Genomic DNA, 10,956 nt, shown 5'->3' on the forward strand with positions numbered 1-10,956 from the left:
AAGGGGGTAAGCACTGGAAGAAGAGCCAGACAAAGAGTATTTGGGATACAATGGGAAGTGGTGAATCACAGGTGGGAAGAGAACAGGGAACAGTCTTACCTATCTAATTTCCTTTTTTGCTTCTTCTTCCTCTGCTCTCCCCTTATTTGCCCAACCCTCCTCTTCTGCTGCCTCCTCTGCTCCTTCCTTTTCCCTGGGGGCAGGCACTGTTCTAGGTACTGGGGAAATGGTGGTGAATAAATCAGACAAAAATCTCTGCCCTTATAAAACTTATTTTCTATTTGGGGAAGATATAACAATAAACAAAATTAATAAGTCAGATATACATATAACATGGTAGATGGTGGTAAATGCTGCGGAGAGTGCCAGGGTAGGGTGGGGGAGGACAGGAGTAAATATAGTAGTTAGAGACATCCTTACAGAGATTGTGATGCTTGAATACAGACCTGAAAGTGGTGAGGGAGTGAGCCATCTTGACATGGGTGGAAGAGGTAACAGGAAGAGTCCCAACAGAGGGAAGGAACAGCAAGAGCAAAAACCCTATGCTGGGCATTCCTGATTGGTAAGAACTAGCAAGAAGACCAACGTAAGTGAGTGAAGGAGAGAGCATAGTAGAAGATTAAAAGTTGGGGAAAGGGACAAGTTACTATAGAGTCTTGAAAGCTGATGCAAAATCTTTGTGATTACTGTGTGAGACAGGAAGCCATTCACTGAATTCCAGCTGTGTCTAGCAGAGCAGGAAAGCAAAGCAAGATAGATCAGTAAAATGCCCCTGGATTTATGATCTGTTGTAGTAACGGGGGCACAAGAACAAAATAGATAAAAAGCTCTGCTTTTTTGATTCCTACCTTCCACTTCAGGAAAACAACTTGATGTGTTGTTTTTTTTTTTGATAGCTAATTATTGGTAAGATGTCAGTGCTGTGAGTGTGTAATGATTCTAAGAGTCTCAAATGGGTGACTGGCTAGAGAAACCTTACCAGCGTACTTTCTGCTTCTTTAGCCATTGTCATGCAGTTGTTTGTTGGTCACAGAATTTTGAAGAAGGCCATTAGTCCCTTGTCCTAGAAATTACTTTCCCTCTTGTTGGTAGATAAGTGTCTGAATTTTCCGAATGTGATTCTGTGTATGTGTGATTTCCTCTGTTTTTCATTTTCTCCTTTGTAATTAGCTAAAATTTGAACTTCCTATATAGACCATTAGGGTACCTTTTAGTGCAGGCCCCTACTTGGCAACAATTCAACTAAATGGGCCTTAAAGTAATGTGTTGGCATTTCCTGTACTCACCATAATAACCATGCCCTCCAAGAGTTGTAGATGCTTCCTAAATATCTCACTTAGAGATATTTCCAAGAAAACACTGGGAAAAATCTGTAGTGACATCTGTAAAGTACTTTCAGTTCCTCAGTGAAAAGGGGGAAATATGAAGCAGCAGTTATATGTTCAGAAATTGGCTAAGTCTTTAGTTTAAAATTTGTATGCTAACGATCTTAGCAAAGAAAATGATCCTATTTTATTTTAAAAAAAGTATTTTAGGATTTGCAGGAAAGAACCAAATAATTAGTATATTTTCTCAGAAATAATATTTTTTTCTCTAGAACTTTAGTTTAAGTATTAACTAAATGTTTAGTGATAATTTCAGATTAATTTTATTATGTCACATCGATATAGAGATTGCCATATTGAAATAGTCATATAATGATTTTCTATATGTTTTCTTGATTTGAATATAATTTTGCATTTACTAAGGTAATGAACAATCCACAAGGTGTTAAGGTCAGGATGGACTCTTTTTTCCTACAAAAAACAAGTATTTTAATTTAAATTTATTTGAACAGGTGCTGTTATAAGTAAAAACCTTTCTCTGAAATTAAATTTCTTGGGGAAGCACTAATAGCCTTTTAGATGGTAGTTTTTGATTATTTCAGAAATCATAATTTCAAAATGGGGAGCCTTTTTTTCTTCAATTTTAGTAAGGGAAAAGAAAACACAGGGTGGGTCAAAAGTAGGTTTACAGTTGTTTGTATGGAAAATGGCACAATAATTAATAAATAATAATAAAAGGATAAACTCTGCTTCATGTACTCACAACACTCTGTATATGTGGGGAAAAAGTATAGAATTAATGCAATAATGGTTAGCTATCTGGTTTTGAAGCCCTGCACAATTTAAGGAACTATCTACAACCTACTGCGATAGCTGTGGATTAAAATTTTTAACTTGGTAATGGTTCTTTAACTTTGTTACCTATATTACGAATAGATAGAAATAAATAATATTTTTTCAAAACAGTAGTCTCCTGCACATCCCTAGCCAACTCTAATCCCACTCTTCAGTGGCAACCTTGTGCATGTGTGTCTACTATTAATAAAGATGTACTATGTACCTCACTGCTTCAGCTACCAAAGGATGCAGAAGCAGAATATGACATAATCTATACCAGGGAATTCAGAGCCATAAATAAATATAAAGCTAAGACATTAAGTAATTAATATTCTGAGAAGGATTCCTGTTAGGAGACAGGGCATCAGTGAGCTTTGAAGAATGCTTTGTATTTAGTTAAGCAGAAGAGACTATTGTAGGAAGGGAGAACAGTATGAGTAAAAGCACTGAGTTGAACACAAAACAATGTCCTGGGTGAAGTGGTGAGGAAAATAACTTGGAGTTTGCAACCATTTAACTGTTTCCTGATTTATTTTTTCTGGGGTAATTTACTTCCATAACTCTACAAAGTAACCTTATTATATTTATTACTTTACCTGACAACTTTAAGTAAAATATATTGACTCTTGGCTATAAAAAAAGGTTTTTGCTTATTTATAACACACCCTTCCTTTCTGTTTTCCATAATATCTGTGTTAATACTTTTTTACAGGGTTCTTCTCTCTTGGTTATATTTATACCTGTAAATAGTACCTATGTTATTTGTGGCTTATATATTTCCCAGGATATATGAAATTTAACGTTCAATATTTAGTAAACTCATGTTTTTTAACAGAAGGAATAAAAATTTGAAAATGGTACATTTAAATCCTGGGATGACAGAAAAAGAATTTATACTACTTTTGAAATGAGAAGTAACATTTTTTTCTTTTTTAGGTTGAGCAAGTGAAATTACTTGACCGATTCAGTACCAACAACAAGTCATTAACAGGAACACTATATCTTACGGCCACACATCTATTATTTATAGACTCTCAGCAGAAAGAAACCTGGGTAAGCAGGACCTCTATTACCATAATTATAATAATGGTCTTAGTCTATTTCTGTGTTTTATTTTGAATGTGTACAAAATTTTAATCAGTAGTTACCAATCTCAACCAAAAATTTTTCAGTCACCTAATCACTTCTACCCTCCCTCTTAATAAAACTGATATAATATGGAATGTGGAATTTTTTTATAGAATACCAGAAACTCTTATTATCTACATAAATAATTATAAAAGACCTACCTGTTCCTTTTAATTAAAAATCTAAATAATATAGGTACATGTTAATAGATCAAATGTCATATTCCACAGTATATTTATAACAAATTGCAATTAGGGTTTTTTATTTATTTATTGCTAGCACAAACAATAAGGTAATGTATACACTGTGCCAGAGTTTCTCTGGAATATTTGCCTAAGAGTAAAATTACTTAGATAAGTGGATATTCAACCTTACTAAGTATGTCAGCTTTCCAAAATGGTTGTTTCATCATATTCTCAGTAGAGTGTGATACATTGTTCACTATCCTCAGCAACATTGATGTTGTCAAATTTAAAATTTTTGCCTATCTGGTGGATGTGCAATTGTGATTTTAATTTGTTGATTTCAAGGAAGTTACCCTTTCAGATATTTTGGCTTTAGATTTCCTTTTATTTTTTCTGTTGGATTGTTTGTCCTGTTATTTATTTTGCAAAAGTTCCAGTTTTTAATGTTTTGTCAGTATATGTGTTGTAGATAACTTCTCCCGGTGTATGGCTTGTCTTGTGTGTATCTGTATGACTTTTAAACTTTAAAATTTTAGTGTAATAAATTTTCATTTTTTCTTTTATGGTTTATGCTGTTTTGTGACAAGGAATCCTTCCCTATGTTAAGGTCATATAGATTCTCCTATATTTTCTAAAAGCTTATGTTTTATATTCTCAGTATAATTTTTTAATATATCTGAAAAATATTTTGGTGGATGATATGACATAGGGATTAATTTTTATTTTATTTATGCATAACTGGCACCATTTATTGATTGTTTTATTCCATTAAGGTGTAGTATCAACTCTGTCATAAATAAAGAGAGGACCTGCTTTTGAGCTCTCTATTCTGTTCTTTTGGTATATTGATTACACTGTACCAAGAACACACTGTTTTATTGACTGTAGCTTTTAATAAGTCTTGATATCTCTCTTTGATTATACTCTTTTGATTTCCCTAGGAAGGCTATCCAATTGATAAATGATTGCAATAAGTAAGTTGAGATACTTACCTGAGATGCTGATCTTGGAGAAGTTGTATTCCCTAGAGCAGCCGTGGGCAAACTACGGCCCGCGGGCCGGATCCGGCCCGTTTGAAATGAATAAAACTAAAAAAAAAAAAAGACCGTACCCTTTTATGTAATGATGTTTACTTTGAATTTATATTAGTTCACACAAACACTCCATCCATGCTTTTGTTCCGGCCCTCTGGTCCAGTTTAAGAACCCATTGTGGCCCTCGAGTCAAAAAGTTTGCCCACCCCTGCCTTAGAGGCTCTGGATTTCTTGCCTATCCAGTGTTTGCCCAGGAGTTTCCTCTAGCAGGGCCTTATAAAATTATTAGTCATATTCTCATCCATTCTGCCTACCCTTTATTTGTCCGCTTACCTTAATATATTCTCTGTATGTTATTCATCTCCTAGAGTACAAATGGAAGTTTCTCATAGAGCTATTCTTTCAAATGTTGGGAATGTAGTTTTGGGGGCAGCTAAAAGATAGGCCCGTTGTTCCCTTCTCTCCTTTTGTTGTCTTTGAATGCTTTCTTATCAGTATATTTCCATAATCTCTCCTGAATGAAGTCTATTTTGTATACTAGGTCCATAGAAATGAACAGATCTAGGAGGAACCTTACTTTAAATTTTTATTTTGTTTTCATTTTACAGATGATTAGTTTTTCAAGATCACATAACTAGTTAGTGGCAGAGCCAGGTCCCATCATCATTCTTTTCCTGCAAATAATTTTGGGTCTTAATTGGAATTATAATCTATATATATAAAAGCCTAAGTGACCGTTAAGACTGAACGACCAGAACAACTGGTTGACCAGTCGCTATGACGCGCACTGACCACCAGGAGGCAGACGCTAAGCGCAGGTCAGTGCGCCACAAGTATGAGCTACATATGTGTAATATGTGTCATCTCTGATATGTAAATTTTTAATTACCATAGGACTTCTGCTCTCATTGGTCTTCTTTTTCAAGCTTTTCTTTTTTCCCCATTTATTTATTTGTTCCCCTTTTTTTAAAAAAAGTCTTTATTGTTGAGAGTATTATAGATGTCTCCTTTTTTTCTCCCCACTGCCACTCTTCACCCAGTTTCCACCCCACCCCAGACCTTTACCACCCTTTTGTCTGTGTCCATAGGTGATGCATATATACATATAAGTTCTTTGGTTAATCTCTTTCTGCCCCCTCTCCCTTCTTCCCTCTGAGATTCATCAGTCTGTTCCATGTTTCCATGCATTTGATTCTATTTTATTCATCAGTTTATTTTGTTCATTAGATTCCTTGTTTATTTTGATTTTTAGATTCAATTATTGATATATATTTATTGCCATTTTATTTTTTTATTTTTCTTTCTTTTTATTTTTCTTTTTCTTCTTCTTCCTCTTAAAGAATACTCTTCAACATTTTATGTAATACTGGTTTGGTGATGAACTCCTTTAGCTTTTTCTTGTCTGTGAAGCTCTTTATCTGACCTTCGATTCTAAATGATAGCTTTGCTGCATAGAATAATCTTGGTTGTAGGTCCTTGCTATTCATCTCTTTGAATATATCTTGCCTTTCCCTTCTGGACTGCAAAGTTTCTGTTGAGAAATCAGCTGACAGTCGTATGGGCACTCCTTGTAGGTAACTAACTGCTTTTCTCTTGCTGCTTTTAAGATTCTCTCTTTGTCTTTAACCTATGTCATTTTAATTATGATGTGTCTTGATGTGGGCCTCTTTGGATTCCTCTTGTTTGGGACTCCCTGCTTTTCCTGGACTTGTAAGTATATTTTTTTATCCAGGTAGGGGAAGTTTTCTGGCATTATTTCTTCAAATAGGTTTTCAATATCTTGCTCTGTCTTTTCTCCTTCTGGCACTCCCATAATCCGAATGTTGGTATGCTTGAAGTTTCCCAGAGGCTCTATACACTCTCTTCATATTTTTTTGTATTAATTTTCTTTTTGCTCTTCTGATTGGGTATTTTTTGCTTACTTATATTCCAAATCGCTGATTTTGATGCTCAGCATCCTCTACTCTGCTGTTGAATCCCTGTAAATTATTCTTTATTTCAGTTAGTGTATGCTTACTTTCTGATTGGTCTTTTTTCAGGTCTTTGAGAGTCTCACTAAGAGCCTTGAAATTCTCACTAAGTTCCTTGAAGATCTTATTAAGATCCTTGAGCATCCTTTTAACCATTGTTTTGAACTCTGTATCTAGTATTTTGTTTACTTCCATTTCATTTTGTTCTTTTTCTGGAGATTTCCTCTATTCTTTCATTTGTGACATGTTTCTTTATCTCAGCATTTTGACTGCATCCCTGTGTTTTTTTTCTATGTATTAGGTAGAGCTGCTGTGTCTCCTGGAATTGGTAGAGTGGCCTTGTGTAGTAGTAGGTGTCCTGTAGGGCCCAGTGGCCCAGTCTCCCCAGTCCCCTGAGCTGGGCACTCTCGGTGTGCTCCTGTGTGCACAGTCTTGTTGTAGTTGAGCCTTAAGTGCTATTGGTGTCACTGGGAGGAAGTGACCTCCAGGCCAATTGGCTGTGAGGACCAGCTGCAACTACAGTGGGAGAGCTGCTGTGCAGGAGACCCCCCTGTGGATCAGGACTTGCTTTAGTGGGGCTCTGGTGCTCACTGAGTCTGCCCCTTGAGTGTGTCACTCGTGGATGTGTAGAGTTGTAATCTGGTATGGTCTGAAGCTGTCCACCATGTGTACTGCCTTTGGGGTCTCCTGGGAGATGCAAAGTCAGCCACTGCCTGGGGACACCTGGCAGGAGCTACAGAGAGATCTTCAGGTGGCTGCTACTTGTGTTGCGCTTAGAAGTGTCCAGGTGAGACCTAGCTGCTGGTGCCAGGTCTTGGGCCTCTTATTGATAGTTATGGGGCATGCTGATGCCAGCTGCTGCTTGTTTGAGAGATTTTAGGCAAGTCTGAAGCCTGAGCCTGGACAGGCTATTCATATGGAAAAGCTGCTGCAAACAGCTTGGTTGGGACTGCAAATTAGATGGGCTGGGGTCTCAGGGAATCACCAGGGCTATCGAACAGTGTGAGTCAGGTTGATGGAGACTCAGATATGGCTGCCAGTCAGCTCTGCGATGGAGGAGGTCTCAGCATAGGAATAATGAATCCTTTGAGCAACTCTATGGGAGAAAACTGCCCCTGAGTTCCTACTCTGATGCCAAGTAATCCAGTTCCTCTGCATATGGCCCTGGATCTCTCCAAACCGCTACCCCAGCATTGGAGCTCAGAGGGAACTAGTCTGAGTAAGTCTATATGCCAGCCAGACCTGGGTCTCCAGCAGCCTCCCTGTCACTCAGCCACAATCCCTGCTGGTTTTATAGCCCAAAGTTATGGGGACTTCTCTTCCTGGCACTGGAAGCCTGGGCTGAGGTGTCTGGTATGGCTGGAACTCTTTACTCCTCATGGAAGGCCTCCACAGCTGAGATATCCATCCCTATTTTAAAAAAAAACGCCACACATGGGTGTCGGGCCCGCTTGTTCTGGGCTCCACCCTCCTATCAGTCTTTTTATGCTTTCTTCTTTACTTCTTTAGTTGTAGGACTTCCATTCAGGATGATTTCTGAATGATGGTTATTTTGTATTTTAGTTGTAATTTTGATGTGGTTGTGGGAGGTAGTAAGTACCATGTTTACGCTACAATCTTGGTTCTCCTTGAAACTTTCCTTTTTTCTTCTTCTTCGAGCTTTTCTTGATTATTTTATGCATTTATTCTTGCATGTGACCTTTAGACTTAATATCTAAAATTTTAAAAACTAATAATAGCAGCATATAAAATTATAATTATATAATACACATGTATAATATACATTATAATTATATAATACATATCTATATCTCACCTTACCTTTCCCCCCACACACATACTACCTAAAAAAGCAGGTTGGAATTTATGTTAAATTTTTAGACTAATTTGGGATGATTTGATTTCTTGCCAGGATTGAGTTTTTCATCCAAAAACCTGCTACAATTTTAAGATCTTTTATTTTCCATAAAAGTTTTTTATAAACATTTTAAATTAGTAGGAATGCTATTGAGCAAAGGAAAATCTTTTTTAGTAGCACAGAATATGATAGGTAATAGGTAGGTATGATAATTATGTTTCAAATACCATCAAGTCCTGACTTTCTAATAGGACTTTCTATTCATTCATTCATTCATTCATTCAGTGAGTATTTGTGATGGAGAAGGTATCAACAATGACGCCTATAGTTCTGGCTCAGTCAAATTTAAATATGAATGTGTAATATATATCACTTGAAATGTTTTTTTGTTTGAAGAGGGTCATTATAATGTTCCAAGTACTGTGTTAGGTGCTAAAAATATAATGGTGCTCAACTTAGGTATAGTTTTGCTTCTTAGGTGAAGTTTCTAAAATCTAAGTAGAGAAATAAACATATACTACGTAACAAATTACAAATGTACTAAGTGCTATGAAAGGAAGGATTTAGGTTGATATTTGATAAGAAAATGGAGGGAAGGGCCATGGTGATTATGAGGCTATATGTACTTCTCGGTGATGAGGTTTTGTTTTGTTTTTGACCAGAATTGAACCCCAGACTCTTCAGTCCACTGCCCATGCTCTAACTCCTGAGCCAAACTGGCTAGGGCTCGGTGATGAGTTTTAAGTGGACACCAGAAATAATACTAGAAATCTAGGTGAAGAGGTAGAGAGCTACAATATCCCAGTTAGTAGGAGCAACTCAAGACTGTATATAGAGGATCTTGGTTCCTTTGAGGAGCCAAAGAAGGCTCTTGTCATTAGAACTTAACGATGTTGGGGAAGGAACTTGAAATGAGGCTAGAGCAGTGGGAAAATCTATAGTCATACCACCGTGAATGTGCCCGCTCTTATATGATCTCAGAAGCTAAGCAGGGTGGGAGAAGTGGGAAATAACAACTAGATAGCTTTGCCTTTTTTTTTTTTTTTTGATTGGGTTATTAATGGTTACTTGTCTGCTTTGTAGAAAATGGATTGGGGGATTCAAGAGTAGGATATGAAGAGAGCATTTAGGATGATAGTTATAGTAATTTAGGTGAGAAATAATGTAAACATTGCAATTAGGGGGTGATAGTGGAGATAGAGAGAAGTAGACAGGTTATAAAGATATTTAGGGGATGCAATTCTTGGGATTTAATGATGTGTGAATATGTGGAGTGATCAGGGTACATTTCTGGCTTGGGCATTGTCATTTAAAATTTTTAAGTTTGGGTTTGTAGTGTATAACATTTGAGACTTTATTTGGAGAGGACATTTCTAACATTTTTGCACTGTGGAAGAGAATAAGATACTTAGTACTTTTTATAATGATGATAAATATTTTTTCATGCTGTAGATATTGCATCATCATATTGGCTCAGTGGAGAAATTGGCTTTGACGACTTCTGGATGCCCACTTGTGATTCAGTGCAAGAACTTCAGGATTGTGCATTTCATTGTTCCCAGAGAAAGAGATTGCCATGATATTTACAACTCTTTGCTACAACTGTCAAAACAAGGTACTGTTCTTAGAGACCAAAGCTTGCTCAATTTTGAGATGGTTTATCTAAGGTACTTTACCTAGTATCTCATTATTGCCATTTTATAGTTTAAGTTACTCTTTTTTTTAAAACAAAATATGTTTTTATTGATTTTTTTAGAGGAAGGGAGAGGGATAGAGAAGTAGAAACATCAATGAGAGAGACACATCATCAGTCCACTGCCTCCTACATGCCCCCTACTGGGGATCGAGCCTGCAACCCGGGCATGTTTCATGACCAGGAATCGAACCGTGACCTCCTGGTTCATAGATCGATGCTCAATCACTGAGCCACACCGGCTGGGCTTACGAAGTGTACTGGTTAATAATGTAGATTTTTTTCAATAGATGGAGTTACACATATGTTGATATATATGCGATTTGATATATATGCTATTTTGTTGTATTGACAGCAAGCTTCAAAACTTCATATGTCAAATTTTCTGAAGGTGTTAACATCGTAGATATTTTTACGCTTAGAAATGTCAAATTTCATACCAAAAAATAAGAGCATTTGTGGGAAGTTTTACTTCATTACTTTATTTTGAAGAAAAGTGCTACTGAAAGTTATCGTATACTTCATGAAGCTTATGGTGAACATGCTTCATCTCAAGATACTTGTGAATGCTGGTTTAAATGCTTTAAAAGTGATGATTTCGATGTTAAAGGCAAAGAACGTCCTGGTCAACCGAAAGTGTTTGAAGAACAACAATTACAAGCATTAAGCAATGGGAACGATTTTAAAGGAAGGAAAATTGGGTGCCACATCAACTAAAAGAAAGACAATTGGAAAACTGAAAAGTCATCAGTAAAATGTTGCTTCAATGACACGAAAAAAAAGTCTTTTTTGCATCGAATTGTGACTGGCGATGAAAAGTGGATTTATTTTGATAATTCCCAAACGGACAAAATCATGGGTTGATCCAGGTCAACATCAACATCGACTGCAAGGCCAAATCGCTTCGGAAAGAAGACAATGCTCTG

The 10,956-nt window shown here is 36.6% G+C and overlaps 1 protein-coding gene across 1 annotated transcript in view; it reads left to right on the forward strand.

Annotated features, from left to right (window-relative positions):
* The first annotated feature begins 340 nt into the window (after nucleotides 1-340).
* The window catches only part of MTMR6 (myotubularin related protein 6), a 40,622-nt gene continuing 30,006 nt past the window's right edge, over nucleotides 341-10,956 (forward strand). Inside the window, exons 1-3 of the mRNA XM_014539398.1 lie at nucleotides 341-370; nucleotides 3,099-3,215; nucleotides 9,790-9,952. Of these exons, the coding sequence (XP_014394884.1) occupies nucleotides 341-370; nucleotides 3,099-3,215; nucleotides 9,790-9,952 (310 nt within the window). The remainder of the gene's footprint in view (nucleotides 371-3,098; nucleotides 3,216-9,789; nucleotides 9,953-10,956) is intronic.

The sequence above is a fragment of the Myotis brandtii genome, unplaced genomic scaffold, assembly GCF_000412655.1.
Source record: "Myotis brandtii unplaced genomic scaffold, ASM41265v1 scaffold216, whole genome shotgun sequence".
Taxonomy (NCBI): domain Eukaryota; kingdom Metazoa; phylum Chordata; class Mammalia; order Chiroptera; family Vespertilionidae; genus Myotis; species Myotis brandtii.